Consider the following 14,098-nt stretch of genomic DNA (forward strand, 5'->3'; position numbering starts at 1 on the left):
CACACACACACAACACACAACCAACACACACACATACAAAAACCAGATTAGTGTTCTGGTTTAAACCACTGGCGGTGAGCTGGTCTTGCTCTTCAACTCATATTCTGTCCCTCGGCAGTCAAAGAGGCATCACTAATCAGGCTTGTGGTAACATGGCTGATGTGTGCTAGGGAAAAGGAGAGTGAGCTAGCTGGTGTGTGTCGTGTGTGTGTGTAGAGAGAGGGAGGGAGTAGGAGCAATGGGGTGTGGGTAATGTTCCTTCACAAGTTCAATTTGCACCTTGCAGTCCAAACACACTCATTAGCAGCCCTAACCATGGTGAGGCACCAACCCAAAACCTGGCTGTGGCAATTTTCCAAAGACTTTGAAATGCATTAAAGTGGGAGCGGGAGAGAGGGATAATGTATGGACTCTATGCTCATTTAACTATACAAATGCAAAGCTGAGGGCCCTAGGCAAGACACGTGTGCAGAGCTTAATGCTGAAAATCGATCATCTCCATAGGCTGAAACAACTGTGAGCAATTTATGAGATACATTTCTGTGTAACTGAATTGGTCTGAACTAGACTGTACCAGGCTGGAGTGGGTAAAGTTCCCTTCCAGTGGAGCTGTGAGAGGGGTAGAGAGGAGAGGGGGGAAGGGTAGCGCCAGGCGAGAGAGGGAGGGGGGGGGGTGGCATTCCCACACCGCATGGTCCCAATGAAAGATTAATGAACCCAGTAGAACTACTGGGAAACATGGAGAGACTCTGGGACTCATTCACAGCCCTGAGCTCAAAAGACTGGAGAGCGAGAGGAGAGAGGAGGAAAGAGTGAGAGAAGAAGGGGGAGGGGGTTGGTTGTGGTACACGACCTCGTTAAAATGAATACAAGACACAAATCAACATGTTTCTTCCCCACAGTCCCCATATCTAATCTAAAAATATTGAACAGAGGGATAAAAAAGATGGGAGATGACAGCTGCCAAACACAGCTGACGAGGTAGCCCAAACGGCCTTCTCTCCTCTACCCTCTTCAGTAATGATGTGAAAGAATGTTGTCAATTCTCCCTCTGCTGAAAGGCTTTAGAGGCCATTTAAATGAGTTATTTTGTCTCCATTGAGAGACTGTTTAAATTGCCCATCCACCAAGTCTGCATTAAGAGCGAGAGACAGCAAGAGATGACAGAGAGAGAAGGACAGACAGCGAAAGGGGGAGAGAGAGCGAAGCTGTGTGTGTGTGAGTGAGTGAGTGAGTGAGTGAGTGAGTGAGTGAGTGAGTGAGTGAGTGAGTGAGTGAGTGAGTGAGTGAGTGAGTGAGTGAGTGAGTGAGTGAGTGAGTGAGTGAGTGAGTGAGTGAGTGAGAGAGAGAGAGAGAGAGAGAGAGAGAGAGAGAGAGAAGAGAGAGAGAGAGAGAGAGGGAGAGAGGAGAGAGAGAGAGAGAGAGAGAGAGAGAGAGAGAGAGAGGAGAGAGAGAGAGAGAGGAGAGAGAGAGAGAGAAGAGAAGAGAGAGAGAGAGAGAGAGAGAGAGAGAGAGAGAGAGAGAGAGAGAGAGAGAGAGAGAAAGAGAGAGAGAGAGAGAAGAGAGGATTTACATGGGGCTAACAGGCCTCCATTTCAGAAGCCCCGAGCAGAGCCAGGCAAATAATAGACAACGCAAGTGCTCCAGTTATATGGCTTCTGGGCCATGCGGACAATACTGCTGTTTGGCTACTGTAGCGGCCAGCCTCTCTCTGTGTGACTGAGGGGAGGATTAGAACCACCCCATGAAGGGGGAGGAAAGAGGGAGGTGTAATGTCACCCATAGAGAGAAACATTAATCAGCAATGGAAGTTTGCTGCCTTTACAGAGAAGGTTAGTCTGTATCAAGACAAAGAATGAATGCATTCTGAAGTATTTTGTAATGATGTTTCAGTGCAGTTATTTTAAAACAACTCTGGAGAATGCCTCAATTCTATGCTCACATGCAGCGAGAGGGGTGTGTGAGTGAAACATTCTGTGCAGCTTCCATTTGGGTCAAGTTGACTCACACACACACACCTCTACATGCCCTAGAGTCCAGACGTCACTGACAAGCCATGAGTTAAGCTTTTGCACTTTCACAGAGAGAACAGGTGAGTCATACCAGATTCCAACACCTACAGTGCAGAGCCCATATGGACTGTAACACACACACAGAGCTTAAGTGGAACAGCCATGGAGAGAGGCGGGATGATTTTTCGTTTTACTGATATGAGCCCTATCACACCTGAAGTTCAGGCCTTTGCAGAAAACACAGACTAGGTTCACACCATATCAACAATACAGTTTTGTCCCAACCCCCCCAAAAAATAAGATATAGCCTACACTGCGTGCACACACACACACACACACACACACACACACACACACACACACACACACACACACACACACACACACACACACACACACACACCAACACTACACAAATCACACACACACACACACACACACACACACACACACACACACACACAGTCCATTAAAATGAAGCCTCGGTGCAGCACCTGCTTTCCCCCCCCATTAAAATGAAACTAGGCCTCGGTGCAGCACCTGCTTTTAACACCCTCGGACAACAGGCGCTGACGGAATCACACCACAGCTCCTCAAACAAGTGGAGCATTATACAAAGCACACATGCTAAACAAAGGAACTACGTGGGAGTATTTTCTGTTTCTCTACAAAGGAAGGAGCAAAGCCGACTTCCTGGCCCTGTTGCCATCACTCCCACCACTTTCAGTATTACTATAGACAGAAATATACCAGGAGACTAATCACGAGAGAGCTGTTCAAGAAAGTGGATACACACACACGCGCTCGCTCGCTCAAACGGGTACACAATCAACACACAATTGTATGAATTTGTATACAGTACTGTTCCTTGACCTTGATTAACCATTTCAAAGAAAGCGTCCCGCAGAAATTCCAACTGCTGAATGGCTAAACCCTTTACAGAAGATCTGTAGTACTAGGGCATGTGCATACACCTCTGCACACACAAACACACACTGTAGCGTACTTTATAAATAAATATACATAAAAAGACTCACACTGCCAAGAAAGACAACTGTTTTTCCTCGAGAGAGTGTGTCTGTGAGAGCGTACATGTTCACGCGAGTGTATGCGTGCGTACGCTGAATCCCCTTGGTGCAAGTGACAGTCGCAGTATCAGGGTCTTGACCCCTGGTGGTGATCTCACTAGTGTCTGGGCTGTATGGATGGAGCGAGGGCCTGTGTGTTTGTGTGCAGGCCCTTTGGTTGCCACGGAGAGGCCAGGCCGTGTCACACTCACTCAGCATCATTGCCCGACCCCTGACCCCTAGGCATTCCCATCAGCCACTCATGCAATGGGGCTGATGTAGGGCGGACACAACTTGTCCGAGTTGGTTAGGTATCTTCTTTCTTTATGGTTCAACTGACCATGGTTTTGGATCTGAAAATAAAGTGTGACCTTTATCAAGTGGTATTTCACGTTCCAATGGTACATTTGAGTAAATAACTTGGTTTTTACAATATTGCTTATCATTTAGTCTACGAAACAAATCAAACTTGTCAAATCACTTTTTGAGCTGCTTCACCACAGGCATGTGGTAATGACAGTTACAAGAGGATACCCTGTGAGAGACAGAAACAAAGAGGAGGTGGACAGAGAGAGAGAGAGAAAAGCAGGACATGGAAAAGCTGTTGGCCTTGCATTTCCGCCTGGTGGCACCTTGCAATTTCAAGACAAAATGTGAAGGTGGCAACCTTGTAGCCCCTGGGGGGCCCTGCACGTCTCTCCATGCTTTATCTCATGATATGATGAGTTGTCACAACGCCTTGCAGGCTCTAATGAGCTGTAGTGGGGTTGAGTGAGGGGGGCAGGGGGACCGGGGAGGGGTAGGGAAAGAGGTGGGGAGCTGACAGCGTAGTGATGGATAGGGGTCCTTGCAGGCCCACAAATTCCAGAGCAAGCATAAAAAGCTGCCAGGGCATTGATCCCCTCCCAAAACGTGCCAATGGCCCACATCCAAGCACACACACAGAGACACCATGCAGAAAACACACACTGTGCAAGAGGAGTGGGAGGGAGGGAGAGAAAGAGAGAAAGAGAGAGAGGGAGGGAATGATTGGAGCGTGTTTGTGTGTGTAGACTTTTACATTATCTGATAAGTGCAAAAACAAAACACATGGCAACATCAAAATTATTGTCCACTATCACAATAGGTCTTATTGGCGTGATAGGATTTATTTTCATAAAACATTCAAGTTTACCTCTAAGGCGTTAAGAGTGCCCGCTCCAGGCAAAATATTATCGTCTCCAAGCGACACCCATATCACATCTCTGTTGCCAGTAACTACATTTTCCCTCTCACTGTAGCAGTGATGGAGATCAAAGTGAACATTCACAAAGATACAGATCGCAGGCTACACATCAAATCCTAGTAACGATGCTATATTTTCATTAATGCATCACCTTGGGGTCAAACGAGCAGAGAAACACATACAATATCTTAAAGCGTAATCTTCTATGAACATACTGTATATACACTCTTAGAAAAAAGTATTCCAAAAGGGTTATTTGGCTGTACCCATAGGAGAACCCTTTTTGGTTCTAGGTAGGACCTTTTTGGTTTCAGGTGGATCCCAAACGGGTTCTACCTGGAACCAAAAAGGGTTCTTCAAAGGGTTCTCCTGTGGGGACAACCGAAGAACCCTTTTAGGTTCTAGATAGCACCTTTTTTTCCTAAGAATATACAGTGTCAGAATAAAAATACACACACTAACTTAGATCACCATATTTGAGTTAAAACTGGACCATTTCTGCAGCATTAAATACATAAATATTTTCCATATTTAGACGTGGAACCAACCCTCACTGTTGTGTTTGCACTAAAATACTATCTCAGTAATATCTCAATGCTGTGTTGGAAAAAAATGAAAGAATTTAGGAAAGTGCCGGGCGATCAGTATTGCTATTCCAGACAGGGAGAAAAAAAATCAGCCCACTCCAAGGGCATCTTACTCTAGAGATCGAGTCAGTATATTTAAAAGTTAATCTATTCACTTTGCTTCTGTGACATGCTTGCTGCTGATCACAGGACCTAACAAAAAATGTATCTGGGCCAAAGCCTTTGCTCTCATTCTCCATCTCGCTTCATTCATTCATACATATTGAAGTCTGTCATTTGTCAAATTTACATTTTGCAATATATATCTTCCATATAACTTTGTCAATGTGATTTTAATAAATAATTGTCTAAAATGTATTTCATATTGAGTTTTATACAAGAGCAATGTGCTATATGTGTTTACACTTCCCCATTAGAATGTAATCATCTCTTGAGCTTTCCTACCCGAGTTGAAGTGGTGTCTAGAAGCAGTGATACTACAGTGCAGGAGCTACACTGAGTTCTGTCATCAGCTTTTGAAATGCAATCAGCGTTTTACATTTTCAGTTGAAAGAGGAGGCAATTATAATTTTGAATTAGACGGCAAAATTAAGAGAGGAATATGTTAATTTGTGGGTTATTTCAATTATATTTTCTATTTCATGGTTAGACGCGAGCATGATCAAATAATGCTTTGTCTAGGAATTACTATTCAGTTGGATAATAAGGTATGATCTTTTGATAAATAATACAAAGTAATACTGAACTAACTATTTTCATTTTAATTCATTAGTAAATAACTGTTTATAGATTTGAATAGCAATTTAAAACAAAATGGCAAATGCTGCTTTCTGTCTTTGGCCTGTTTCTGTAAATGTACACTGCTCATTAGCATATCCCCACACACACCTCTCAAACACACGCCAAGATCAAGAACACCCCCTCCCCTCCCCTCCCCGCACATAAACATACACAGCCACCTAAAAAAAAAAATAGAAGCAAAAAGGAATATTTGAAAGGAAAAAGCTTTAAAGCAGATGACCACCAGCCTGCACTTACAGGAGAGGGAATACCCATCTGGGTCCCCCTTAATCACAACAACCATCATCTGAACCTCAAAGTTCAACGGTAACATAATCAAAAAGTGATGGAGAACAGGAATTGAGAGAAAGGGAGATGAAGAGAGACCGAGAAAGGCGGTAGGGGAGTGTGGTTTACTCACCCAGCCACTGAGATTCAGATGCCAGCAGCCGATCTGCTGGAGGAGGGGGAGCCCGGGGGCAAGGACTCCTCCTTTGGCTCCCCTCTCCTCCGGCCCCGCTAAAACGCCCTCACTCGGGTACATGACCCCCCGCTTACTTTTCACCTGCCCCCCACTTCTCCTCCCTCACTACAGCGTTCAAAACCACTGGCCTTCCCTTTCTTCTTCACACTCTTTTTCCTCCTCCACTTCTTCTTCTTTGTCTTTTCTTAGCCCTCACTTCTTCTTCTCCCAAAGTGCTGAAGAGTGTGCGGCTGGGCATGTGTGTGTCCCTCAAACCGAGGCATCCTCATTGCGACACGAGTGGCCCATTGTTCCCAGGATTTTATGATTGGAGGATCCACAGACATTTGTGTCTGAGGATCCACAGATGTGGCTCAGGGTCTGGGGCCTAGCCTGCCCTCTACCTCCCCCAAAACAGCATGAGGATCCCCCAGCTTCCTCCACCACTCTCAGCAGCTCCTCGCAGCTTCCTCTCTCAGGAAAGTTTGTGCCGGTCACAAGAAATGAAAGCGAAAACACGAACCGAGAAAAATAAAATAAAGTGCTGCTTCTCAGTGCAGAGAAGTCTTCCCACAAGCAACAAACGAGAAAAAAATACACAACAATATAGACAACAAAAAGTATTGTTATTACAAAACTCCCAGATTGCACACTTGTATATGAGTGTGTATGTGTGTGTGGGCTCTGCAGTCCCTCCAGGATGCCCAGAGTCGAACTGGCAGCTTGAAAAGCTTTGGCTACAACAAGGTAAAGTGAGGAAGGAAAGAGACAAAGAGAGAGGGGGAGAAAAAAGAACAAGACACAACATCCACAAAGGGAGGGCAGGCTCAGCAAAGTGTAGCGAACAGTCACTTATCCATGTGATACTGACAGTCCCCTCTCCAACCCAACTTTCCAGGGGGGAAGGAGGATACGAGAAAGAAATGTATTTGTCTTCATTTTGACATGGACGTGACATCTACGTGGGGTCTTCTTTCTGTTTTTCCTTTTCTGTTTTTTTTTCTGTCCAATAATATTGAAGATGGGAGGGTGGAGGATTCCACTGTTAAATCCTCCTGACCTCTCTGTGTGAGAAGATCAACTACGCAAGGCCTAAAGCCTCCATACCCCCTACTGCTCTCTCTGTCCTCCGCCTCTGAAACATTATTATCTTGAGATCATTTCCTCTGAATATTCGGGCCCCACAACCATGCTCCTGTCCCTAGCGCTTTCCAGGCTCTTACCACTTCCAGGGCCTTAGAGCAGGGCAAGCAAATGCAGGACATGTGCCTTTCACCAATTAACAAGTAGGGTGATTAACTAGTTGCACAAGAACTTGCTTCAACAAGGTTTAATTTGATATTTTGAATGTAAAGGAAATATACATTTGTGGTTTTTAATAAATCTATAATTTCAATATGATTTAGTGACAAAAAAGTAGGTAGAGTTGACCGATGGTATATTCCAAACACAAAAATCAAAAATATATTTGCAATAAAGGGGTGGCAGGTAGCCTAGTGGTTAGAGCGTTGGGCCAGTAACAGAAAGGTTGCTGGATCGAATCCCCGAGCTGACAAGGTAAACATCTGTCGTTCTGCCCCTGAACAAGGCAGTTAACCCACTGATCCCCGGTAGGCCGTCATAGTAAATAAGAATTTGTTATTAACTGACTTGCCTAGTTAAATAAAAAAAATACATAAAAAAAAGGGGCAACTGAAAAGGCGGAGCAGCATATTTTAATATCTGAGCAACAATAAGATGTAGGAAAATGACAACAACGGAAGCAACAAAAACCTAACGCATGGCTTTTTCCCCAATATTTTATTTCAATCTTCTTCTTTTTGCCCTGCTCTTCTCTGGCGTTCGCCAGAGGCCCTTAATGCCAAAACAAAGCCCTGGGAATGTCCTTTACATGGCTCCCACAAAAGCAACGAGGCTCCGGCTTGACAAGTAAAAGAGCCCCAACAACGTGGCGGCTAATTGCCTTCCCTCCCTCCATTCAGCTCGGCCGCCACACTCCCGCGACCTCCTTTGTCCCACGTGCACTTTCTTAAGTAAACTGCCAGTTCGCCCGCAAATGATGGACAGCTCCCAATCAGCCGGCCACAATGGCAACAGTGCGACCAACAGGAGAGACGACCCCTCTGAAAAAAGAGTGAAATAAAAGACCCTCTATCCCACTCCACTGTCTCCGGTGTACACACTAGACCAACAAGTGTGCAAGAAAAGAAACGAAAGAGAGGAAACCGGAATGGACTACAATGGATGGCGACCGTTACAAATCCTGCTCATTTGGACTTAACTTTGAGGAATACAAGACTGGACACGAAATGAAAATGATTGGCATACACTCAAAGAGATGCCCCTAATCTAGGCACATTGTTTTGTGATAACATACCATGATAATTGATTTAATATAATATTTACAGATAATACAAATTGAGTTTCATGATTTAAAAATCTATAAAAAAATACATATTTCAAAATTATTTGAGAATAACAACAATTAAAATGTATTAAAAAAAAAATACATTAGAAGAAACTGAATAAAAAATACCTGATATTTAGTTATTAATAGTACAATGCACTTCACTATTTTCATTACCTTAATCATAATTGATATGATTTATGATCAATATATTATTACAAAATAATAAATATAATTTTAAATTAAAGTTGACCATGTCAGACTGTCAGACAAAGCAATCAAACACTGCCTTTCAACCTGTCACTTAGCAACTAAACTATTAGAAATTGCCAAATGTAAGACATACAATAATGTCAACAAACTCCAATAAAAAATAATATTTACAGCCAGACAAGCCAACTTACATTAGTTGAACAATAAAGCACAGGAGGTAATAAATAATGTTGAAGTCTTACCATTTAAAAGAGCTGTATTTGGGATGCTGCTCGGTTCCTGGTTAAAACAAGCATGCTGGCGCTCATGGTAGCGCACAGACTTCAACAAGACGCCCATCACCATGTCATCCACTAATCCACTGGGGGGCAGCACCTCATCTACGGCAGCCTCTCGCAAACCAAACGCCTGATCGGCTGAGTCGATAACACACCAGCCCAAAGAAGAGGGAAAAGGACCGGTGGAGCACCAGCCAGCGATGGCAAGCCCATCCATGTCCGACAGAGGAGAGCGAGCGAGCGGCCAAACTGGGCTGTTCACACTCAGCCCCCTCATTCATTCACACATACACTCTCAGGCAGCGTTGCTCTCCTCCATGTCTGACCAGGAGTCCCTCTCTCTCCCCCTCGCCCATCTTCATATCCCCCCTAATAAGCTCCTTTGTGTCCATCTCTCTTTCTTTGATAAGTTGAAAGAACAACAAAAAGAATTGAGAGAAAGAAGTGAGGGAGAGGGAGAGAGAGGCTATCCTTCCGCGGCTTGGTAGACATAAAGGTACTCGAGTCTTCTATAGGAATTTCCCTAACTTGGCTAAACTCAAGCAGTGGGGTGTCCCTCGTCATGTCATTAATCCTCAACGCTAGCTACGCTCCATTCACTAGGAGTAGAAGGAAATAAAACGCAAAATCAAAAAACACAACACAGGGCAAAAATACATGTTTTTAAAAAGCCAAAGAAAGTAATCCGATCGGGCAGCGAGTGTGTGGTGTTATGGCCAAATTGCCCCCTGGTCCTGCCTGCCGGTAGCCACAGATTTTGATGAAGGGACCCCGTAAAATACGATACCAAAAAGACCAACCAGACATTTATTAACAAAAGAGCCAGCCGCACTGTTAAAGCTTTGCAACCTCCACTGTCTCCCTGTAATCTCTAAAGACAACAGAAAAGAAAAATCAGCCCCGACTCCAAAGTCAAACAAAGCCAGAAGACAAGCCAACAACAGCAGTTAACAATAACAAAAATACTAATAAATTGAAACAAGCCGGTGTGGTTCCTAGCGAACTTGCAATAGGAAATTAAGCCCGGACAACTGGTGGCTTGAAGAGAGGAAGCCCACTCTTAAAGCCGTGATCCGACCATCCACCATACCACCGCTGTGAGCCTTTTAACCATAGCAGAAAAAAATTACTATTGATCTTCAAATGGCGATAATTTAAAAGATCAAAAAGATTAAACAAAATCAAGAATGTGCTGACTTACCATGTTACTCTTTTTTTTTGGTTGCAACTTTTATTAAAAAATATATATATATTTGCTCAGCGATGAGGCATCGGAGGTGTCAAATTTTTGTAGCCGTCTCTTGATCGTATTACTTCTGCAGTCCTGGTTTCCAATGCGTGTGAACTTTTTCCGTTTCTCTTTTATTTTGTTTGTGGTACCTAGCTTTTTTTCCTTCCTTAAGACTTTAAAAGCCTTCAGCTCAGTAAACCAGCACAAATTATCTTGCCACCTTGCGCAGCTCTGATGCTTTGGCCGCTAACTTTGGAAGGCCCTTTACTACTGCATCAAAATTAGCATTGTCAAAGCAGTTAATGAATATTAATATTGTATTTGTCATTGGAGCTGGCCCATTGCTGAACTCCAAGTCATCCATCAGGGACAAGATTAAGCACACAATTATTTCTGACTGACAGGGACCAAATCTGGGAGATTTTTTCTCTCCAACAATTTAAAGAAAAAGACAAAACATCATCTTAAGGTGCCTCCCTGGAGACAAGAGACAAGATTAATACACTTTTAATGAAGCAAGATTTCATTGTGCGTGAGCTGGAGGAACGTCAGAAAAAAAGGACGTTAGAAATATTCTGACTCACAATTTTAACCGTTTTTACTGAAAGGACTGAAACCACAAATTACAAATATTTTCTGTGACAGCAGTCAAAAATTATGATTCAAGTACTATTATAATTTTTTTGATAGAATCTGAATTATAATTAACATTTCTCCCTCCTTCTGGAATACTTTTTCCTCTGGGCTTTCTAACATGAGTTGGAATGAAGAGGAATGAGAGATATAAACACGGAATAGTAAATAATTCCTGCACAAATTTGACATGAAACGTTAATCAAAAACCTGGACCTCCAGCGCTCTACGTGGAGCCCGACACAGTGCTGATCACCGTGGACCACACAGGCAGCCTTCCACTACCACCCGCTATCACCATTTCAACTAAAACCGGGAAACCCTTTCCCTACACCATCAGAACAACCCGCTTACACCATTACAGTTCAAACTAAGGAACCTTTTCCCAACAATCTGAAATGTCTGAAGAATCACATATTTTCTAATCGAGACTGGCCAGAATAAATCCAAGTCGTAATAACATATATATATTTTTAAATACAGTGCCTTAATCAACAGCATTCTTACCTGCACCTGACTCGCTGAGAAATTAGCAATCAGGTAACATGCCATTTAGTTCAGTCCTACTATTAATCCAATATCCATTGTAATTGCTCTTGCATGTTTTTGAAGAACGAAAAAAGCACAGATCACACACAGTTGTTGTTTTTTTGTCTTCTCACGCTTGAGGCTTAAGATTTTGAACAAACAGAAAGTGAACTCTACAGTGCGATACCGGTTCTTTTCACCATTCTTTGAGGTGCTTTCGCCGCTTTCCCTGCTTTTCCTTTCCCGTTATCCGTCAGGAACCTTTTTTTAGGGCACGTTTGGAATTTCTTTCTATCTTTTCACTTTGAAATATAGTAAAAAGGCGCCAAGGGGGTGTACGAAAAATGACAGATGTGGGGCATTAATGCCACCGGCCCTGTGAATTGGTGCAGGTCGGGGGTCAAGCTATGGGCACACCTTGGGGTGTCGGGCCCCTGTCGACCACCCTGCAGGACCCCTAATACCATTAGCAACCCTTAGATGAACATAAAAAATTGGGCTTTTGTTCTCAAGGTGCTGATCCGACTCCAACAGCCCAGCGGCACTACCACCCCAAAATACAGATGGTAGTGTCTTCTATTGAACTGAAGAAAGCAGCATAGGACCGCTCAATATCAACATTTTACGGCGCCTCGGTGTGATTGTTTTCGGGTGTTTTTATTTTTTAGATAACTTTGCAGTATATACCTTTAATTTGTATTATATTTGACCTCACAATGAGTTTAAAATATCATATTTTGATATTGTAAGCTTTAAAAATGTATGATCATGGTCAATAAAAAAATGCTATACCAAAATACCAAATGCTATATTTAGAGTTTTAATTTACCTTGGGTTGTAATTGAGTTGTAAAATATAACCAATTTAGCAATATTAAATGAAGATATGGTTAATATTACAAATACAATTGTGTGTTCCTCACAATGCATTTGGCAATTTGAGATTGACAAATGCTGGTCTATATGTCTACTTGAGCATACATTCATAATAATAATAATAATAATAGTAATAGTAATAATAATAGCAATTATAATTATAATTTTAGCATACAATAACACATTGCAATTGCATGAACACAGACACACAGCCTAATTAATTAGGTGTTCACTGGAGCCTGCCTTTAAGAGTAAACAGCAAGTAGAAAACCCCTCCATGTCTTAATGCATGTTGAGAGTCTATAACAGGTCCAATCTAGGTGAGTAGAAGGAAAGAGGAAAGGAGAGGAGAGCAGGCAGCTCTGTGGCCCAGCGTGATCACATCAGCACTAGTATCAAATTAACTCTCCGACTTTGAAACTTATTGATCTGCTATTAAGACACTAGTGAACTTGATGAAGTGAGTGCTGTAGGTGACTCGGGGACTTCAAAGTCTCGCGCGAGCCACATAAAACAAGCCACTTTGATCCCCCCTTGCCTCGGATCTGGAGAGGGGCTTCTGAGGAACCCCCAATTCGTCTCCTCTCTCTTCTACTCTCCTCTCTCCCACTCACCCGAGGCCCGGGCTTCAGTACCGGCTCTCTCTTTCTCTCCATCTCTCTCTGGCAGCCTGGAGAACTGGCACAGCACTACTGTACAACCACACACTGTTAATTGCACATATTCAAGGGAATGATTAACATGGAGAATACAGTAGCTTTTACAGTGGTGCAGATCTCCTGTCTGATTCACACCAACACACACACACTGTTTGACTGCATGCTATGATGCATCAAAAAATACACATTCACGTCGGCTACACTGCCGGCTCTAAAGATGTCACCATTAAAATTCACTGCTGATAAGGAGGGGAGTCTCCCGACCGAATTTACAGGATTTAATATTGTAAGGATAAGAGGAACAATGCAGAGTGCTAGATATAGCATTGCTATTGTGTGGCTCTCCTCCATGTCTGACCAGGAGTCCCTCTCTCTCACCCCCCAAAGAAAATCTTCACACCCATATTAGAAACTGCAGAATGCCAATCATACCTGGGATTTTCTTTTCTCCTTTTGTGCCACTGGGTGGAGGTAGTAGTTAATGTTTTAAGTTCATGCTAAATCACAATTACATTTTGAGATATAAACAAATCCAAACATGCCCACAGAACACCATATTTTCCGGGCAAACCCTCAATAGAGCCTACTTTAAATAACATAACACAAAAAGCAGTGTCTAACTCACTCACTAGAAGCTCTATCTGCTGTCTCTCTCCATTCCACTATTAGAACGTCTGGAAAATGGTTTTAAAAAACCCCACTGGTTCTGCCTCCACTCCTCCACTAACCCACAAGGGCCGAGTAAAGTAAATATGAATGGCTAAATGAAGGACCGGACAGTGTTTGCGCTTAGGCTCCAGTGCTCAAAAGGTGTGTGTGTATAAGTGTGTGTGTGGTGCGCTTGGTGTGCCAGGGCTAAGCTGTGTCTGTTTAATTAAGAGGTGTAAACAGATGACAAATGTGAGACAGTTAAACATTTCATGTGTGTTTATCTCTCCCCTCTCGCACTCATTTATTTAGTTCAGAGAAGATTCTAGAGTGGGTGGTGTTAAAGACTGATGGGAGAGACGGCGTCGGATTAAAACGCAGCCGCCACGCTACCGTGACAGTCAGCAGGCAACAGAGAGAAATTTCCTGACAATTGTTTTGACATTTTTTACTGCTCAACTAAATTCTGTTTGATAAAAAAAAAGAGAGGGA

The 14,098-nt window shown here is 43.1% G+C and overlaps 1 protein-coding gene across 31 annotated transcripts in view; it reads right to left on the bottom strand.

The window, feature by feature from the left end:
• tcf7l2 (transcription factor 7 like 2) overlaps positions 1–14,098 on the bottom strand; it is a 98,860-nt gene that overhangs the window by 19,201 nt on the left and 65,561 nt on the right. Inside the window, exon 1 of one of the 31 annotated variants that reach the window (XM_023992972.2) lies at positions 6,093–7,108. The exons of 29 other annotated variants lie outside the window; for them this stretch is intronic. In XM_023992972.2, coding sequence (XP_023848740.1) covers positions 6,093–6,215 — 123 coding nt within the window. In that variant the 5' untranslated portion in view covers positions 6,216–7,108. Of the gene's footprint in view, positions 1–6,092; positions 7,109–14,098 lie in introns of those variants that run through there. One more of the 31 variants, XM_070444856.1, reaches the window with a different exon arrangement.

Source organism: Salvelinus sp. IW2-2015, linkage group LG8 (genome assembly GCF_002910315.2).
Source record: "Salvelinus sp. IW2-2015 linkage group LG8, ASM291031v2, whole genome shotgun sequence".
Lineage (NCBI taxonomy): Eukaryota > Metazoa > Chordata > Actinopteri > Salmoniformes > Salmonidae > Salvelinus > Salvelinus sp. IW2-2015.